We start from the raw sequence: 21,029 nt of genomic DNA, 5'->3' as shown, positions 1-21,029 counted from the left end.
CCACACCCGCCGCACCCGCCGCAAATTCGCACGGGACCCTTTTTTTGGCCCGCAGCAGAATCGGATCGCATGGGTGTTCACACCATGCGATCCGAGTTTGCAGATCGCACTGCGATATGCGAACTGATCTGGGGGTGTCAGTAACATTTCACTGACACTCCCAGCAGTTCGCATAGGGCAGTGTGAACTGCCGCCGGGAGGCATGCGATGCGGGAACCCGCCGCGGATTCGCGGCGTTTCCGCATCGCTCCAGTGTGAACCCAGCCTAATAAGCGATCATTTTTCTGATCGCCGTATTAGTGTCACAGGTGACGCTAGTTAGGCAGGTAGGTATTTAGGTTCGCCGCAGCTTTTTATAGCGCCAGGGACCCCCATATACTACCGCATAAAGCCCCCTGATTGCCCCCTAGTTAACCCTTTCACCTGTGATCACCATATAACTGTTACAGGTGACGCTGGTTGGTTAGTTATTTTTTTATAGTTTCAGGGCACCCGCCATTTATTACCTAATAAAGGTTTAACCCCCTGATCACCCGGCGGGTGTCATTTGTGACTAATAACTGTTAGGGCAGTTAGGGTTAGCCCCCTTTAGTTCTAAGGTACCCCCCTAACCCCCCCAATAAAGGTTTAACCCCGTGATCACCCCCCGTCGCCAGTGTCACTAAGGCTGGGTTCACATTGCAGCGGTTTGAGAACGGATGTGATTCGCACCGCACTGCAGTGCAAATCACATCCGATCTCTGTGCGATTCGAGTTCAGCCATTCGCCGCACCCGCCACACCCGCCGCACCCGCCGCAAATTCGCACGGGACCCTTTTTTTGGCCCGCAGCAGAATCGGATCGCATGGGTGTTCACACCATGCGATCCGAGTTTGCAGATCGCACTGCGATATGCGAACTGATCTGGGGGTGTCAGTAACATTTCACTGACACTCCCAGCAGTTCGCATAGGGCAGTGTGAACTGCCGCCGGGAGGCATGCGATGCGGGAACCCGCCGCGCATTCGTGGCGTTCCCGCATCGCTCCAGTGTGAACCCAGCCTAATAAGCGATCGTTTTTCTGATCGCTGTATTAGTGTCACAGGTGACGCTAGTTAGGCAGGTAGGTATTTAGGTTCGCCGCAGCTTTTTATAGCGCCAGGGACCCCCATATACTACCGCATAAAGCCCCCTGATTGCCCCCTAGTTAACCCTTTCACCAGTGATCACCATATAACTGTTACAGGTGACGCTGGTTGGTTAGTTATTTTTTTATAGTTTCAGGGCACCCGCCATTTATTACCTAGTCTCACTAGTGTACCCCTAAATTTAGGGGTGTCTACTTTCCAAAATGGGGTCATTTGGGGGGGGTTTGTGCCATCTTGGCATTTTATGGCCTTCAAAACTGTAACGCCCTTAGAAAGCCTGAAGGCGGTGCTTGGTTTTCGGGGCCCCGTACGCGGCTAGGCTCCCAAAAAGTCCCACATATGTGGTATCCCCGTACTCAGGAGAAGCAGCAGAATTTATTTTGGGGTGTCATTTCACATATGCCAATGGCATGCGTGAGCAATATATCATTTAGTGACAACTTTGTGAAAAAAAAAATAAAAAAATAAAAAAAAAGTTTGTAATTTTCCCGCAACTTGTGGCAAAATATAAAATATTCCATGGACTCAACATGCCTCTCAGCAAATAGCTTGGGGTGTCTACTTTCTAAAATGGGGTCATTTGTGGGGGTTTTGTGCCATCTTGGCATTTTATGGCCTTCAAAACTGTAATAGGTAGTGAGAAGTGAACTCAAAAATTTACGCCCTTAGAAAGCCTGAAGGCGGTGCTTGGTTTTCGGGGCCCCGTACGCGGCTAGGCTCCCAAAAAGTCCCACATATGTGGTATCCCCGTACTCAGGAGAAGCAGCAGAATTTATTTTGGGGTGTCATTTCCCATATGCCCATGGCATGTGTGAGCAATATATCATTTAGTGACAACTTTGTGAAAAAAAAAAAAAAAAATTTTTTTTTGTCATTATTCAATCGCTTGAGGCAAAAAAATAAAATATTCAATGGGCTCAACATGCCTCTTATCAATTTCCTTAGGGGGTCTACTTTCCAAAATGGGGTCATTTGGGGGGGTTTTGTACTGCCCTGCCATTTTAGCACCTCAAGAAATGAGATAGGCAGTCGTAAACTAAAAGCTGCGTAAATTCCAGAAAACGTACCTTAGTTTGTAGATGTGACAACTTTTGCGCAAACCAATAAATATACAATTATTGACTTTTTTTTTACCAAAGACATGTGGCTGAATACATTTTGGCCTAAATGTATGACTAAAATTGAGTTTATTGGATTTTTCTAATAACAAAAAGTAGAAAATATCATTTTTTTTCAAAATTTGCGGTCTTTTTACGTTTATATCGCAAAAAATAAAAATCGCAGAGGCAATCAAATACCATCAAAAGAAAGCTCTATTTGTGGGAAGAAAAGGACGCAAATTTTGTTTGGGTACAACATTGTATGACCGCGCAATTACCAGTTAAAGCAGCGCAGTGCCAAAGTGTAAAAAGACCTCTGGTCATTTACCAGCAAAATGGTCCGGTCTGAAAGTGGTTAATGTGACCAATACTGTACAACTCCATTGAAAAACAAATTGAAATCGTAAAGGGGGGGGGGGGGGGGGAGTAGAAATAAAAAACTAAAATAATGTGGTTGCATAAGTGTGCACACCCTCTTATAACTGGGGATGTAGCTCTGTTCAGAATTAAGCAATCACATTCAAACTCATGTTAAGTAGGAGTCAGTACATACATGTCATCATTTAAAGTGCCTTTGATTAACCTCAAATAAAGTTCAGCTGTTCTAGTAGGTCTTTCTGACATTTTCTTAGGTCGCATCCTACAGCAAAAGTCCTGGTCCGCAGAGAGCTTCCAAAGCATCAGAGGGAACTCATTGTTAAAAGGGAGCAGTCAGGAGACGGGTACAAAATAATTTCCAATGCATTAGATATACCATGGAACATAGTGAAGACAGTCATCATCAAGTGGAGAAAAATATGGCACAACAGTGACATTACCGAGAACTGGACGTCCCTCCAAAATTGATGAAAAGAAAACTGGTCAGGGAGGCTGCCAAGAGGCCTACAGAAACATTAAAGGAGTTGCAGGAATAGCTGGCAAGTACTGGCTGTGTGGTACATGTGACAACAATCTCTTGCATTCTTCATATGTCCGGGCTATGGGGTAGAGTGGCAAAACTGAAGCCTTTTCTTACGAAGGAAAAGATCCAAGCCCAGCTAAATTTTGTGGGAAAATGTGTTATGGTCTGATGAAACCAAGGTTGAACATTTCCAAAAGATATGTTTGGCGCAAACAACACTGCACATAACCAAAAGAACACCGTGAAGCATGGTGGTGGCAGCATCATGCTTTGTGGCTATTTTTCTTTAGCTGGAATAGGGGCCTTAGTCGAGGTAGAGGGAATTATGAACAGTTCCAAATACCAGTATATATTGGCACAAACCCTTCAGGCTTCTGCTAGAAAGCTGAACGTGAAGAGGAACTTCATCTTTCAGCATGACAATGACCCAAAGCACACATCCAAATAAACAAAGGAATGGCTTCACCAGAAGAAGGTTAAAGTTTAGGAATCGCCCAACCAGAGCCCAGACCCAAATGCAATTGAAAATCTGTGGCATGATCTGAAGAGGGCTATGCACAGGAGATGTCCTTGCAATCTGACAGATTTGGAGCGTTTTTTCAAAGAAGAGTGGGCAAATATTGCCAAGTCAAAATGTGCCATGATGATAGACTCATACCCAAAAAGACTAAGTGCTGTAATAAAATCAAAAAGGTGCTTCAACAAAGTATTAGTTTAAGGGTGTGCATACATTTTATTTTTACTTTCCTCCACCTAAAAGATTTCAGTTTATTGTTCAACTGAGTTGTACAGATTATAGGTCACATTAACTAGTTGCTGACCGCCGGCCTTCAAATGACGGCCAGGCGGCGCAGCTATTGTGGCGGGAGGCCGTCATATGACGGCCTCCCGTTTAAACAGGGATGCGCGCGATCGTGCGCGCGCATCCCTGTTTCTTCGGTGGCGGCGTGTCACGGAGACACCGCTCGCCACCGAAGGGGGTGAACAGCCATTCGTTATGGCTGTTTACCACGTGATCGGCCGTGATGAAGTCACGGCCGATCACAGATGGTCACACCCCCTACGTGCACGGCGCATGCGCGCGATCGCGAGCGCGCTGCGCGTGCACGTCGGTGGCGGCGTGTTCCCCGGGAACACTGCTCGTCACCGACACTGGTAAACAGCCATTGGCTGGCTGTTTACCCACGTGATCGGCTGTGATCCTTTCACAGCCGATCACTAAAATGTAAACAAACCGCGGTAACGGGATGTTACCGGGTTCTCCTCCTCACACACCGATCGTGTGTGAGGAGGAGATTGCGGTAACATCTCGTTACCGCATACAGTGTACACCAAACATACTGATTGCCCCCCCCCCCCCAATAAAGAGGACCTGTCACCACCCCTCATAGTACCTGTCAATCACAGTCCATCAGAGTACCTGTCACAGTCCATCAGAGTATTTGAGTACCTGTCCCAGCCCATCAGAGTACCCGAGTACCTGTCCCAGCCCATCAGAGTACCCGAGTACCTGTCCCAGCCCATCAGAGTACCCGAGTACCTGTCCCAGCCCATCAGAGTACCCGAGTACCTGTCCCAGCCCATCAGAGTACCCGAGTATCTGTCCCAGCCCATCAGAGTACCCGAGTACCTGTCCCAGCCCATCAGAGTACCCGAGTACCTGTCCCAGCCCATCAGAGTACCCGAGTACCTGTCCCAGCCCATCAGAGTACCCGAGTACCTGTCCCAGCCCATCAGAGTACCCGAGTACCTGTCCCAGCCCATCAGAGTACCCGAGTACCTGTCACGGCACATCAGAGTACCCGAGTACCTGTCACGGCACATCAGAGTACCCGAGTACCTGTCACGGCCCATCAGGGTACCCGAGTACCTGTCACGGCCCATCAGGATACCCGAGTACCTGTCACGGCCCATCAGGGTACCCGAGTACCTGTCACAGTCCATTAGAGTACCGAGTACCTGTCACAGTCCATTAGAGTACCGAGTACCTGTCACAGTCCATTAGAGTACCGAGTACCTGTCACAGTCCATTAGAGTACCGAGTACCTGTCACAGTCCATTAGAGTACCGAGTACCTGTCACAGCCCATCTGAGTACCCGAGTACCTGTCACAGTTCATCTGAGTACCTGTCACCGCCCTTCAGAGTACCCAAATACCAGTCACCAAACCATCAGAGTACCTGTCACCAGGCCATCAGAGTACCTGAGTACTTGTCACCAGGCCATCAGAGTACCTGAGTACTTGTCACCAGGCCATTAGAGTACCCGAGTACCTGTCACCAGGCCATCAGAGTACCCGAGTACCTGTCACCAGGCCATCAGAGTACCCGAGTACCTGTCACCAGGCCATCAGAGTACCCGAGTACCTGTCACCAGGCCATCAGAGTACCCGAGTACCTGTCACCAGGCCATCAGAGTACCTGTCACCAAGCCATCAGAGTACCTGAGTACTTGTCACCAGGCCATCAGAGTACCTGAGTACTTGTCACCAGGCCATTAGAGTACCTGAGTACTTGTCACCAGGCCATCAGAGTACCCGAGTACCTGTCACCAGGCCATCAGAGTACCCGAGTACCTGTCACCAGGCCATCAGAGTACCCGAGTACCTGTCACCAGGCCATCAGAGTACCCGAGTACCTGTCACCAGGCCATCAGAGTACCCGAGTACCTGTCACCAGGCCATCAGAGTACCCGAGTACCTGTCACCAGGCCATCAGAGTACCCGAGTACCTGTCACCAGGCCATCAGAGTAACCGAGTACCTGTCACCAGGCAATCAGAGTACCCGAGTACCTGTCACAATCCACCTGAGTACCCGAGTACCTATCTCCAACCCATCAGAGTACCCGAGTACCTATTTGCAGCCCATGTCTCATAGAATATACGTTGGGGTGTTTACTTTCCAAAATGGGGTCATTTTGTGGGTAATTTCACTGTCCTGGTGGTCCAGGACCTTCAAAAGTGTGATGGGTAGGAATGAAATAAGTGTCATTTATGCTCCTAGAACGCCTGAACGTACTACTTCAATGTTTGGCCCATCTATGTGGCCAGGCTGTGTAAAAGTCCTACACATGTGGTATCGCCATACTCGGGAGGAGTAGCAGAATGTATTTTGGGGTGTAATTTTTGCTATATACATGTTATGTGTTGGAAATATCTTATAAATTGACAATTTTGTGTAAAAAAAAAATGCGTTTTAATTTTTTTCCACATATTCCAAAAACTTCTGGAAAAAAATGAACCGTTCAAAAGACTCATTATGCCTCACAGATTATACGTTGGGGTGTTTGCTTTCCAAAATGGGGTAATTTTATGGGAAATTCCATTGTGCTGGTACTCCAGGGCCTTCAAAAGTGTAATAGGTGGTTGAGAAATGAGATGCGTAATTTTTGCTCATAGAACGTCTGAAGGTACTACATCAATGTTAGTGCTCTGTATGTGGCCAGGCTGTGTAAAAGTCTCACACATGTGGTATCGCCGTACTCGGGAAGAGTAGAAGAATGTATTTTGGGGGGTAATTTGTTGTATACATATGCTGTGTGTGAGAAATAACCTGATAATATGACAATTTAGTAAAAAAAAAAATTAAAAAAAATAAAAAATCTTCATTTTGCAAAGAATTGTGGGAAAAAATGACAACTTAAAAAAACTCACCATGCTACTTACTTAATACCTTGGGATGTCTACTTTGTAAAAAGGGGTCATTTGGGGGGTATTTGTACTTTCCTGACTAGTTAGAGTCTCAAGAAATGAGATACACCTGATGTACTGAAGGCCTGATCAGAAGTGATGAATTTTCAGTGATTGGCACCATAGATTGTAGACTCTATAACTTTCACAAAGACCAAATAATATATACTAATGTGGGTTATTTTTACCAAAGATATGTAGCAGTATAAATTTTGGCCAAAATTTATGAAGAAAAATTACTAATTAGCAAAAATTTATGACAGAAATGAAGAAAAAGGCATTTTTTTCACAAAATTTACGTTTTATTTTATTTATAGCACAAAAAATAAAAAACCCACTAGTGATTAAATACCACTAAAAGAAAGCTCTATTTGTGTGGAAAAAAGGACGCAAGTTTCATATGGATACTGTGTTGGATGACTGAGTAATTGTCATTCAAAGTGTGAGAGCGCTGAAAGCTGAAAATTGGTCTGGTCAGGAAGGGGGTGTAACTGCACTGTACTGAGGTGGTTAAAGTTGGAAAAAGTTCTGAAATGATTTATCTTTGTCTCATTCTTTTACATCACAGAAACCTGACATTTGAACAGGGGTGTGTAGACTTTTTATATCCACTGTATATTGAACAATTTTCATCATAACATTTGGTTTACTTTAAGTGAACCTGAACTGAAAGAGTGAAGATTAGCTATTGTAAAGGGAGCATCTATAAATGCTGTGCTTGGGGCAACTGTGACACGGCGAAGCAAAACACTGCCACATTTAGGATGGCCACCTCCAAATAGAGACACAGCACAGAACAAGGCCTGTCAAGTTGGTAAGAAGGGAGACCAAAGGCAATGCTAATGGCTACTGTCCTTTGTGTCTGCGTTTCTTTTTAGTTTAAAAAGTAAGGAGGAACTTCACCCAGTATTTTGCAAATAAAATCAGAAGTTTTAATTATTGTAGCTGATGACTTGCCATCCTGTGGAGTGCTGTCTTCCTGAACATGATTATTCTCACTGCTAATGGTTTGCTAGCTCTGCCATCTTGGATTTGGGAATCTCTTTGCGCATGCACAAGATTACACAGTGCAGGAAGATCCTGCAGTCTCTTGGGATGTGCGACATGTCCCAGGAGGATTCAGGCAGGAAGGCAATGTCAACCTCGCCTAGGAAAGGATTGAGGAAGTGGCAGGGGATACCAACAAGAAAAGGTATTTGCTCCCCTCCTTCCCCAAAAACACTTTTTGAGTGAAATTCTATTTTGAAGCCTTTAAATATTATTGAAAACGCAGTGAACATACTATTAGAATAATTTGTTGTCCAGTTAGTAAATAATTGCCAAAGGAATATGCTGAACATACCTTTCACCATAAATGTTTCAATCAAAATCCAGAATCCATTAATAGCAACTACAACATCTGAAAAATGGAAATAGAAGAAGATGGCAAAATGGCAATTTGCAAAAGGCTTTTGGAATGCACTTTCCTAATGACTAATACTGCACTGGCATGCACCTCTTCACTGACTGCCAATCATATCACAAGGTTTTTGTCTTTCCCTTTTAGGAATTCAGTATGTAATCTATTCAAGAAACATGCATACTTTTGCTTTTGTCATGTAATGGAAATATAGCAAAAAAACTGAAATGCAAGACACACAGTTACTGATCAACTTAATGCATTTACAGCTAAAACAAATAAGGAATACAGTTCTTTTCTTTTTAATGATTCATTAGTGATACTATGAGGAAACATGGGAAAGGTCAAAGTTTTATACTCACACACAGAATATTGGAATGCTTTTGAATTTGCCAAGATATTAATACCTGTACGAGAAAAAAACAAGATGGCAACATCTTATCTGTTATGTGACATGAGAACCATTATGTAACAGGCCAATATAATTATATGTATAGTTGTGTCTCACTCTACCAGGGATAGTGCTAACCACTAAAATGTGACAGCACCTGAAAGAAACTCAAGCAAGCACAGATCATGTTCCATTCTCTATTATCTGAGGACTGTTGACTTTCACCAACACAGTCTCAACCAGCTTCTATGAATAACTTATGATACATAGTGCAAATTAAAGTATTTCACCTTTAAATATAAGAAGAGCTGTAGGAGGAAGGTCATCAAACCAATGCTCACGAATACGCTGTACCTGTCATAGGAAAAGTTTCAAGCATGAATGGACACTAATGTCAACTTCACTAAAAGGAATACAGTATGTCAATTTTTCTTGGTTGCTGGCAAATTGAATCATGTGCTGCCTTTTATATCACTCTTGCACTCCAGTAGCAAAATATCACCATTAAATTTACCACAACACCTGTGTATGGCATCACAAAGTCAAATGATGGTGCCACACTTCCCCTGTTAAATTTTCCATGGCACAGAAAGAACAAAGAGATTTAGGAAGTCAAAGCATGATTTACTGTATAACAAAACAGATATATTATTAAAGGTGTAGCTAAATTCTAAAGGGTAAATCTGTCCTATGTGATATTACGTACCTTCCATTTCAGGTCTACCACTTCATAGAAATGGTAAAAGTCTTTCAATCTGCAAAACAAAAGCTCCATGAAACTAACCTAAGTACAGTAATCTAAAGCAGGCTATGAAAGGCATATGAAACTTTTCAGTAAGTGGCTGACTTAATACAGGGTTTGTGTTCGGAGTAGGGAAGAATTAGAACTTCTGTTGAGTTTTTATTGCTATTATGTGTTCCCAGTGGGGCGATTCATCCTCTGTTGCTTTTGGTGAATACTGTTACTGGAATTCAAGTTAGGAGAAAATGTTAAAATGTGGGCTGTCACTGCAACAGGAATGTGCCATCTGTGTCCCCAGTGGGGAGATTCATCCTCTCTATTGGTTTTGGTGACTATTGTCATTGGAACTGAAGTTAGGGGAACATTTTAAAAATTGAAGTGTCACTGAAACGGGAATAAAAAGGGAACATTTTCGAGTGAGAACACTTTTTTTAACCGCTTAAGAACCGCCTCCTGCACATATACGTCGGCAGAATGGCACGGCTGGGCACAATCACGTACCTGTACGTGGCTCTAAGTGCCCAGCCATGGGTCGGGGAGCGCGGCGCTGGTGCCGCGTTAACGACCTGGTCCTGAGCTCCGTGACCATGGGTGCGGGACCAGTGGACCCAATCGCCGCTGGTGTCCCGCGATCGGGTAACAGAGCTGAAGAACGAGGAGAGGTCTGTATAAACAAACCTCTCCCCATGCTTCCTACTGAGCCTGTCACTGATCGTCTGTTCCCTGTTATAGGGAAAGACGATCAGTAACGACACCAAGCCACGCCCCCTACAGTTAAAAAAACAAAAAACACACACTCTTAGCCCCTCCCCGCCCCCTAGTGGTTAACTCCTTCACCGCCAGTGTCATTTACACAGGAATCAGTGCATTTAAATAGCACCGATTGCTGTATAAATGACAATGGTCCCAAAAATGTCCGATGTGTCCGCCATAATGTCACAGTCACAATAAAAAAATCGCTGATCGCCACCATTACTAGTAAAAAAAAAATATGAATAAAAATGCTATAAAACTATCCCCTGTTTCGTAAACGCTATAACTTTTGCGAAAACCAATAATTGCTAATTGCAATTTTTTTTTACCAAAAATATGTAGACAAATACGCATCGGCCTAAATTGAGGGAAAAAAAACATGTTTTTATATATTTTTTGGGGATATTTATTATAGCAAAAAAGTAAAGTCTCCATGCTTTGAGAGATATGTTTTTACTACTTTCTGAGTCTACAAGACAGGATGTAAATAAAAATTTCCCTAATAGAACAGCATGTACAAAACTGAATAAAAAAAAAAAAAGGAAAGGCATTAATTTACTTTTTAAAGAATGTTCGCTGTCATTTGCCTGTTCTCAGAATATTTGGGACGCTATTTTGAAAACACTTTCCATGTTACAAAACTGACCCTCTCACATGCTCCTCTAATCTGACAAATTCATGTTTTTTCCATTATTTCTGTGCTTCTCAAATCTGACCCAGATTTGTACAGTTCCTACACCCACTAGGAAGATTTAGAACTACAACAATTTGAGGCAATCCACAATAAATATGCCTGCATTTGACCAACTGAATGAATACGGTATTTACTCCTTTGGTGAGTCAAACTGTGTTCTCTTTAAAAAAACTTGAGCAAAGTTACCGGAGATGATCTGCGCTGCTCTGTTTCAAGGCTCTGAAGCAAAGGTATCGATCGCGAGCCGACATGCGGGGCTTGTAGTACCTCATCATGCCATCAAAATGACGGAATGAGATTCCTGGGGGGCCCTACAATAACATGTATTGCTGTAAATGAAGTGTGAACACCAAAAGCATAACAAAGATTAAAGCAGGTTAATAAATAGCTTTCAAGGTTAAAGTGCTTATCTGACATCACTTTCAGAAGAAAATTCATCGGTAATAGAATCTTGTTTTTGTTCAGCCCAACAAAAAAAGGCAACTTTAAATGTCTCATACACACTGGACATTTTTACAGCTGCTCCTAGAGGTGTCATGCATTTTTTACAGCTTAAAAACGCCTTTCCATGCTATTATATGTGTCCATGCACACATAGGCTTTTAGGAGCTGTAAGTGGAATAGGCGTTTTCAAGCTTCAAATAAAAATAAAACATGACCCAGTATGCTCTGGAGCAGCAGTGTTGCAACCCTGTAAAAACGCCTGACATGGCTAAACTTGATAACACTGTATGGAGTGGAAATTAGAAGAGCGCTAAAAAAACGTTAAGTGATGATTCGGCTAAACACGCATTAATGCCAATACAAAACGCTTCTCAAAAGCGCGTTTTGACAGGTTTTTTTTTTTTTAAAGCCCTGTGTGCAGGACACATAAAAACTCTGTGTGATCTCGGAAATAGGCAGGCTGTTCTCTGGACCGCTCCAAAAAGCTGCTATCACTCCTATAAATACTCAGTAGAGAAGGCAGCACCGGGAGACACTAATGTGTACCCAAACTGGTGGATACAAGGGTGTTTTCTTCTGGCAAACAGCCAAATAAACCAAAGTCATACCTGCAAATTCCATATTTTGGAGTACAGTCCAGAACACAGGAATAGATTTTTACATGATTGCTTATATACTGCGCTAACTTGAAGCGATTGAACACTGACAAAAGTTTTCCTGGGAACCACCCCCAGTGTACCTATATAACCCCAGTCACTCCATGAGGCTAGAAAGTAAAAAGATCACAGGAAGAGGAAAGGGGCCTGTGTCTTGTACTATATTCCAAGATTTGGAATTTACAGTTACATCAAAATTCCCATTATTCAAACAATACATGACACAGAAGTTAGTTCTTAGACTATAAGACATCCCCACACAATAAACTGAGGGTTGGGCAACAAAACAGACACAATTGTAGCAACAGACCAACGGGAAGAACATGAAGTGACAACGGACCAAAACTGACAGACGCCAGCGGAAGCACCTTGTAGCTGAAGAAGGGATCAGCAGAGGCTCATATAGACAACTGTCAAAAAGACAAAAAAAAAAAAAAAACTCAAAAACGGTTAGCGGCCTTGTAAATCTTTAGAAGAACTGATGCTTTATGTTGTAGGAACCAACCTCTTGGTGAATGGGTGCAGGTACGGAAAGAGGGACTCATTCCTTGAGGGCAGAAGCCCTGAAGGAAAGGCAAAAATAACCATCTAGCTGGGTGGAAAAAAAAGGAACGAGTCTCATAAAAAGGACAGAGCAATGGAAGAGGATTCAATTAACATGGGAATACATGGCAGGCAGTCATAGATGACAGTATTGAATCCACCCAAAAGGCAAATCATGTTTGACAAGCCTTTAAGGCAGGACATAGGTGGGGTGAATGACAATCCCACAGAGGGCAATACAAAGAACCCAGGGAAGCAAGGACTGGCTTCCAGGAGACTTTGGGCGGAGTATTTGTTAACATCCTCCGTTTTTCAAGGGGTGGCAGCAAACTTTAAATGCAAGGAAGGTGCAGGACCTGAGAGAGATTATGACTCTCAGAGGGGGAATACAGATCTTATCCGTATGGTAAATGAGGCCCACTGCATAGGTAACGTGATAGTATGATAGTAGGGTAGCAGCTGCAACAACAGTCTCCCCTGGTGGCTCAATCTGTCCGGCCGCATCACTCTCAGAGGAGCATGACATTCTTTTGGAAATGGATTTAGTTTGTTGTGAATCTGTTGACCCTTTAAAACCCTTAGAGGAGTTCCTGGTCCCTCTTCCACTCATAGCCTGAAGCACAAAAGCAGAGGCACTGCCAAAAAGAATGTACACCTCTAGGTTATAGTCCAGCGCTATAAGCTGCTATTAATACCTAGCCTGGTAAAGTAATAATGTGTCATGAAATGCCTGTGTCACCAAACCTGAAGTAAGCCACCTCCTGCTTATGTGTCCCTCCACAGCCAGCAGCAGCTACATACACAGTGCTTTAAAATCTTCCTCCACGTGTGGTCAGCGTCTGACGACATTAGCCCCGCCCTGTGCTGATTAGGCCCCCCTCAGCCTCCAAAGGAAAGTGTTTGTGCACTGCAAACAGATGATATGGCACCACTGAGCTGGCGCACGATTTGTTCTTCTTTCGAAAAAAAATAAATAAAAAAACACAATGCTTTTGGCAAATCCCCCCTTTCTTATCAGAGGACCTGCCTGCTCTGCCCGGAGAGAAGGAGGAAATGATGGCTCCTGACAGCGCTGTTTCCAGCATAAGGCAGTGAGTGCTGAATACAGCCCCCAGTGGTGACACATAGGCATGACAACATTATAAACTTAAAGGAGAAATTCATAAGAAAATCTCCACTTACCTTCCCGCCGCAGGGTTATCTGAGATAAACCCAATCTTCACCCTTCACCGTGGGCTCTGAAACCTTCAGGAACAGGGGAACCTAGAGGTTATCCACAATCCTGGACCTGCAACAGCACCCTGCCAGTAAAAACTTTATGGCCCTTACTACCAAAAAGTACTGATCTCAGGGTCCAGCTCTCTAAAAAGAGAAGCATTCGCAAGCAAAACCTAATTTCTTCGGACACAAGGCCCGGGTACCATTCCATAGGCCCATTAAAGGACACTTTGAATGGATCCAGTCAGCATGGCTAGCCCCAGCAAGGATTGCTTCCAGTGGAGCTCAGCACAGCACATCTTTACTCGTGACCAACACCTTAGACACTGGCGAAAATACTGAGGTACTCCCGGTAATGGGAGGGGTAATATAAGGAGTGCACTTCTGATCTTAGGGCGTGCCAGTGTCCATCACCTATTGGTGGCCTATTAACCCACATAGTAACTACTATGGCTCTGTGTCCCCTGATGTATGAAAAGAACAAGTGAGGCAGAAAACGCGTTTTGTTGGCAGAAATGGCAGTCAGAGGTGTGCAGTCAGGAATATTATGAGCACTATGGCAAAAGACAGGGAGGAACGCCTGGTAGTGATGTGGAAAAAAAAAGACCACTCATTTTAAATAGATAAAGCTTACCTATCAGACCAAGTAAGTGAGGCAATAATAGTCAGGGTAAAAACACTCAAGTGTGGATTACACTATAACTTGTACTGCTTGTGTCTTAAGCACTGTTGTATAACATATAGTATAAAATAATATAGATTAGTATCCACTATATATCCAACAAGATGTGTAGACCATAACCAATATGTAAAAAGGTACACAGAAATCCCATTTTACCTTGTCCACATTGCTGTTGCACACCAGGGTCCATGTCACAGTGGGCATACCCTTGAAAGGGTCTTCAAGGTCTACCAGGTCTACCATACAGTGGACCATGGCCCTGGACCTGTATAGCACAATGAGGCCAACTTACTAGTTGCACCACGTCACATGGTGAGCGTTGAACAAAGGATCTAGTGCCCGAAGCAAAAATTACAGGACGGTATGGTTCATAAGATGTACATCTAGGGCAACTAATCCACAAGGCAATAATCAGTCAGATCTTGATAGAAGAGTCACTCAAAGAAAGAAGAAACAGGTAAAAAACTGAAAAAAAAAAAAAAAACTTCAACAGAAGGAGGTGTCCACCATCTAAAGGACACTAGCAATAAACTGGAGCCTCACAGAGAGAGAGGGGTTATATGGCTACAATGGAGACGGTTCCCAGAAAAACTTTTGCCTGTGTTCAATAACCTGAAACTAGCGGCATATAACCCATGGTCTAAGAATCAACTCCTATTTCCTGTACTGTATGATAAAGTTATGGATACTATTCTCTATGTACAAGCTTATAGACCCCAAAAAAACTATTAAAATATAGAAAAGCCTGCTGTAAAACCTGATCTCCATATGTGTGTTTGTTGCTTATGTACATAATGGAAAAAGAAGATCTCTGTGCACAGTTCCAAAGTCTGTGAATAATAAATGAATAAATGCTTTTGACTATGAAGCTAGACCAGTCTCTCATGACATTTAAGGATAAGAATAATCCAGTAACTTCTTTAAAAGAGCAGGGATGCCTGAAGGTGCTATTCACCCTCTAAAACACACTATATTTTATACACACACACACACACACACACACACACACACACACACACACACACACAGTATTTTTCTGGACCACCTTTTGCTTTAATTGCAGCCTTTAGTCTGTTGGGATATGTCTCTACTAACTTTGCAAGTCTTCCACTTGGATGTTATAAGTTGCACTAGAAAATACAGCTGGATAAAACAAAAACGGTGTCTATCTTTATCTCAGGCTGCAAAGTAATAAAATGTGATTAGGGTTATTATAAATATACATACACACATATACATCCAGTATACATACACACACAGGTATATATCCATCTAGATGGATTGATTCTAAAGTGATAAAAAAAAAACACACACACACACACACACACACACACACACACACACACACACATACATTTTAAGATAATAGAGATTATATGTATTATAGTTAAGAATTCATCTTTATAAGCATATAAATGGTACATTTTAGTCTAGGTTCACACTAGCGCTGCTGCACAATCATGCATTTTGCAGTGCGATTTACAAGCAATTTTAAGCAGTTTCATGCTTCATGCATTTTGTTGGTAGGAGGTAACCATACGTTGCTGGATTGGATGGATGATTTCATGGTCATCGCTGCAGCAATGATTGAGATTTTTTTTCAGCTGAAGCTAGTAAAAGTAATCTGAGTGGCTAAAGAACTGATGGATTACTTTTACAGGTGATGGAATGGCCTTGTTGCTTATATTGGGCTCTCATTTCATCGGATGCTAAGGAGGACAGAGGAGTGATCTGGAGACCCCAGATATCTCCATAAAAGAGGACCTGTCATTGCCCATGCTATCACAAGGCATGTGGTTCAATCCCGTGTAAAAGCAATAAAAGGGATAAAAAAAAAAAAAAAGTTAGTGTTAAAAAAATAAATAAAATAAATCAAATAATAATAAAAAAAAGGTTTAAAGTGCCCCCTGTCCCACCATGCTCACACACAAAGGCAAACACATGGCTAGAAAGTATCGCTGCAAACGTTAAAGCAAGAGCAATCATTCTAGCACCAGACCTCCCATGTGACTCTAAACTGGTAACCTGGAAAGGCTAATAAAGTGTCGCCTTTGGAGACTTAAGTACCGTAGTTTGGTGTCATTCCATGAGTATACGGAATTTTAAAATGTGACATGTTAGGTATCCTTTTACTCAGAATAACATCATCTTGTATATATTTTACCAAACAAATCCCCCCAATCCCTCCTTCTGAATTCAAATTCAGTAAAGTGTATTTTTTCCCCAAAAATTCTTTTGACAAACCACTGTGTAAATACCATGTAACATATAAAATTGCAACAGCCATTATTTTATTCTCTAAGGCCTCTGCTTTACAAATACATAATGTTTGGGGGTTCTACATGATTTTGCAGCAACAAAATGTAGATTTTAAAATATAGAAGAGACATGTCAGAAGGCCCAGCGTTGAAGTGGTTAAACAGAAAACACTGCCAAAAACACATAAAAAATGCATGTACATGTGTTTTTCATGCACTTTTCATGTTCTCCCATTAAAGTCAGTGGGGCAAAAATGCACTACGCTGCATCATATTGCACTGATGTGAATGGGCTCCATAGAGAATAATGTGATTTCTATTGTAGAAGTCACACTAGTGTGAATGGGACCTTAAAGTGGAACTTTAGTCAGAATAAGTCCTGCTTGATCACTTCAGGCTGGCCCCTTTAGCAGGTAATTTTATATTAACGATATTTATATATAATATTTATATATATATATATATATATATATATATATATATATATACATACATACATACACACACATACACATACACACACATATACCGTATTTAACACGCACCCTAATTTTAAGAGGGAAGTTTCAGGAAAAAAACAACAAAAAAACAACAACTTTCCACAGCCCCCTGCATAGTACACAGACTCCTGCCCATTACACAGCCCCCTTTCATTATAAAGCCCCCCTGCACTCAAAGGAGACCCCCAGTCTCCTGGGACAGCACTGCCATCATACTCCAATTTTAAGAAAAAATCTACTGCCAGTTCCTGCTTCTCCTGTGTCACTTTCATTGTAAATCAAAGCCTCTAAATACCTCATTAGCACAGCTCTTTTATGGACCAGGTCAGGTGACTGCTCTCCTCTGATTTTCATGGATGGGACCTGACCGCTCGCCTCCTCCAATCTAAAGCTACACTCGGGGGGGGGGTTGGGGGGAGTGGAAAATGGCGCTAATGAGGTTTTACAATGACAGTGACACAGGTGCAGCAGTCTATGCAAAGGGGCTGACAAGTGATTTTTTCTTAACTTCAAAACTATGCTGGCAGTGCTGTCCCAGGACCAGGAGAGGTGGGGTGGCTGGACTGATAACCCACAATGTTGTGTGGCATCCGGGGCGGACCACCCAATCCCGCCCCCCTTGATAGAAAAACAAAATATTGGCGTATAACACGCGGGCACTGTTTACCCTTTATTTTCAGGAGAAAAAATTGTGCTTTACGTTGATAATATACATACATGTGTGTGTAAAACATTAACTAGTGCCCATACTGCACATTTTCAGTTGCTCTCTATTTTTTGGCACTTTGCCGAAAGCCAGGAGAAATAGGAACAATGATGCAGAAAATTTACAACACACAGTAATTTTGGTAGAATAATTATTAATGTGGAATGTATGTTCCTTGCTAAGGCTAGGTTCACACTGCTGCGATGCGGGAACACTGCGAATTCACTGCGGGTTCCCGCATCGCATGTCTCCCGACACCTCCAAATCATTTCACATATCGCAGTGCGATCTGCAAACTTGGACAGGAATTGGATCACATGGTGTGAACAACCATGCGATACGATTCTGCTGCGGACCAAAAAAAAAAAGGGGTCCTGTACGAGTTTGGGCAGAATGCGATGCAAATTCAGCCATAGTATCTGTATGGCTGAAATCATATCGCACAGAGATCGCATTTGATTTGCACTGCAGTGCGGTGCAAATCACATCCGATCTCGGACATCGCAGCAGTGTGAACCGAGCCTTAAGAACATTATTTTTTTTATCAAGTTGCTATGGGCAAAGTTGCACTTTAAAGTGGATGTAAACCCTTTCATATACCCAGTGAAGTGACTGGCCTCAGGTGATACAAATCCTCCTACATAAACTGTACCTGTTTATTCTCTTCTCTACATCTGTTCAAAGCCCAGAATTTATAAAGCTGGTCTGAGCTGTCAGAAAACAGGGGACAGGGAGCTGAAATTGCACTCTCCAAAAGAGGGAAGCTCTGAGAGCTGATTAGAGGAAAGAGACAGCCCCCCACCCCTCCCTTCACATAGCACACAGGAACAGAGCTGAGACTGTCAATCTGCTGTAGATCCCTCCCGTCATCTTTTTTCTCTTGTTGTCAGGAAAACATATTAAAGTGATTCATGCAGGTAGCAGAGCAATGAAGCAGCAGACAAAAATGAGCAGTAGTGCTCTGTATTGAGACAAGTACACACTATAGCAGGATATGCTTTGTTCATATTTGCTGTCTGAGGTTTACAACCACAGAAACAACATACTTGTATATTACGGCAGGCCTCTGATGCCGCGTACATACGACCGGACTTTCCGGCAGACTAGGTCTGACGGTCTTCCCGACGGACTTTCCAAACGAACGGACTTGGCCACACAGGACTGGACCAAGTCAGTTCGAAAGTCCGTTCGTTTTGAACGTGATGACGTAAACAGGACTAAACAAGGAAGTTCAATAGCCAGTAGCTACCCTTGCGTCATATTTGGTCCATCGGACTAGCACACAGATGAACGGTTTTCTCAATTTTAGTCCGTCGGATAGATTTGAAACATGTTCTATTTCTAGGTCCGTCTGATTTTTTATTTTTTTGGGAAAAACTATTGGACTAGCCCACACATGATCGGATTGTCCAACGGACTAATCCCTTCAGACCTAATCTGCTGGAAAGTCTGGTCGTGTGTACGCAGCATTAGTTTGCTGTCCTCTAGAGCTGACCATACTACTCCACCCAGCTCATTTCTTGGCTTATTAGTGATGCCAAGTGTGGACACAAGAGTATATACTGCACAGTGCATGCACGAGAAAAGGGAAGACGTTTCTTAGCAGAAGGGGCACACTAAGCCTCTTCTACCAAAAAAAATTAAAAATAAATCTAAACCCTTATCATTTGTTTGAGACATAATTCCGGATTAGGGTATTACGGTATACGGTATTAAAGAGAAACTGAACTCTGTAAGCAGTGCCAAAGTCCCCACCTGAGGTCTTCCTGTAGCAGATCTTTCCCCACTTTTACAGACTTCATGCTCTTATCTTTTGTTTTAGCTTTTACCTCCTTAAAATGTATCTATGGTCAAAATTTAAATCACATATTCAATGTCTTAACATTGTATTTCAAATTTTTTTAGACTACTTATTAATCTGAAAGACCTTGATGTTTTGAAAACATACTTTTTGAAGAACCCCATACATTTACTTCCTTGAATTCTGTGACATATATGAATATTCACTATGCCTTGGGAATATGCATTGCTTTGTTACAAATTTCACAGAGCCTGACTTTTAAATTACAGGAAGTGCTGGGAAAATTAGTTCCAGGAGGCACTGCCAGTACAAGAATCGCTGCTTGCTGGCAGCAGCGTGCCATGGTATATGTAGTCCTTAGAAAATTGAAAGTAAACCCAAGGAATTAGCAGAGGAGGAGCTTCAAAGCATGCAGGGAGCCCAGGAACTTGTTGAACGAGAAACAGCAGATTGCCAGTAATTCCACAACACAAAAGGAGATCCAGTAAGCATACACTTGATTGTCAAAAATAACTATCATTTGTATTGCTATTACAAAGCTAATGTTATAAAATGAAGTGTATGGTGTGACTATAGAGCTTCTTCAAAGTCCTGATAAAAGGAGATTCAGATCCCTGAAACATGTTGATTTTTTTAAATGTGTGAAAAAGTTAGCTTCAAAGTTTATACACAACTAAACAGGACTCCTTGATTCTTCTGGACCTCATCTCTGCAAATAAATTGGCTTTCAAAAAAAAAAAAAAAGGCTAATCTCTTATACTGAAAACATACATTTCAAGAAAAAAATATGTTTTACATAAGGATTTTTCAGGGGCCATTCAGATCTATGCACACACAGTGCAGCACGCAGGGCAACAAACATGTGTAGGTGTGAATGAGCCCTTAAAGCAAGGTTTCTCAACTGGAGTTTAGCTGCGTTCTACCCATCAGCCACAGGCAGCGATGGATAGATTGCATTCCTTCGGCTGACACATGCATGAAACATGAATTAGACAGGGAAGAGGCTGTGCTAGTGCTAGATTTAGTGCGCTGTTTCCCACTGACTCCTCCACACCTCCTATCCATAGCCAGGTGCTTGCATGGAACATCACTTGATGGACAGGAGTGAAGGAGGGGCCAGGGGGGAAGAGCACGCCACAAAAGGACTAATCACAGCCATTTCACTGCCATGCTATGTGAAGGAAACCGGTACTTTAATGTGCCTGGCTGCATGCCCCAATGTAATGTATCCTTCTTTCTCCATGTACTGTGCCCGCCTGACTCCCTTACCCCATCCTGCTGTCCCCCTGTACATTGTTTATCCCATGTTGGATCCAGAATTGAGCATCTGTGCAAAAAAGGCAAAAATGAAGAGTCGTTATACCAACAGCTCACTGACCACAACAATGTTCTGTGAGCTGTAGATGTGAACATTGTTCCAGGGTTC

At 42.7% G+C, this 21,029-nt stretch overlaps 1 protein-coding gene across 5 annotated transcripts in view; it reads right to left on the bottom strand.

Annotated features, from left to right (window-relative positions):
• The window catches only part of TPCN1 (two pore segment channel 1), a 186,044-nt gene that overhangs the window by 86,327 nt on the left and 78,688 nt on the right, over nucleotides 1-21,029 (bottom strand). For 4 of the 5 annotated variants that reach the window (XM_077461259.1, XM_077461260.1, XM_077461256.1 and 1 more), the window contains 5 exons: nucleotides 10,982-11,106; nucleotides 9,313-9,361; nucleotides 8,897-8,960; nucleotides 8,578-8,622; nucleotides 8,159-8,215 (listed from right to left, as the gene is read on the bottom strand). In XM_077461259.1, the coding sequence (XP_077317385.1) occupies nucleotides 8,159-8,215; nucleotides 8,578-8,622; nucleotides 8,897-8,960; nucleotides 9,313-9,361; nucleotides 10,982-11,106 (340 nt within the window). The remainder of the gene's footprint in view (nucleotides 1-8,158; nucleotides 8,216-8,577; nucleotides 8,623-8,896; nucleotides 8,961-9,312; nucleotides 9,362-10,981; nucleotides 11,107-21,029) is intronic. The other variant, XM_077461261.1, reaches the window with a different exon arrangement.

The sequence above is a fragment of the Lithobates pipiens genome, unplaced genomic scaffold, assembly GCF_037356315.1.
Source record: "Lithobates pipiens isolate NorthernLeopardFrog02 unplaced genomic scaffold, aLitPip1_a1.2 Scaffold_3, whole genome shotgun sequence".
Taxonomy (NCBI): Eukaryota; Metazoa; Chordata; class Amphibia; order Anura; family Ranidae; genus Lithobates; species Lithobates pipiens.
Note: the sequence above shows the minus strand (reverse complement) of the source record. Positions and strands in the feature narration are given on the sequence as shown.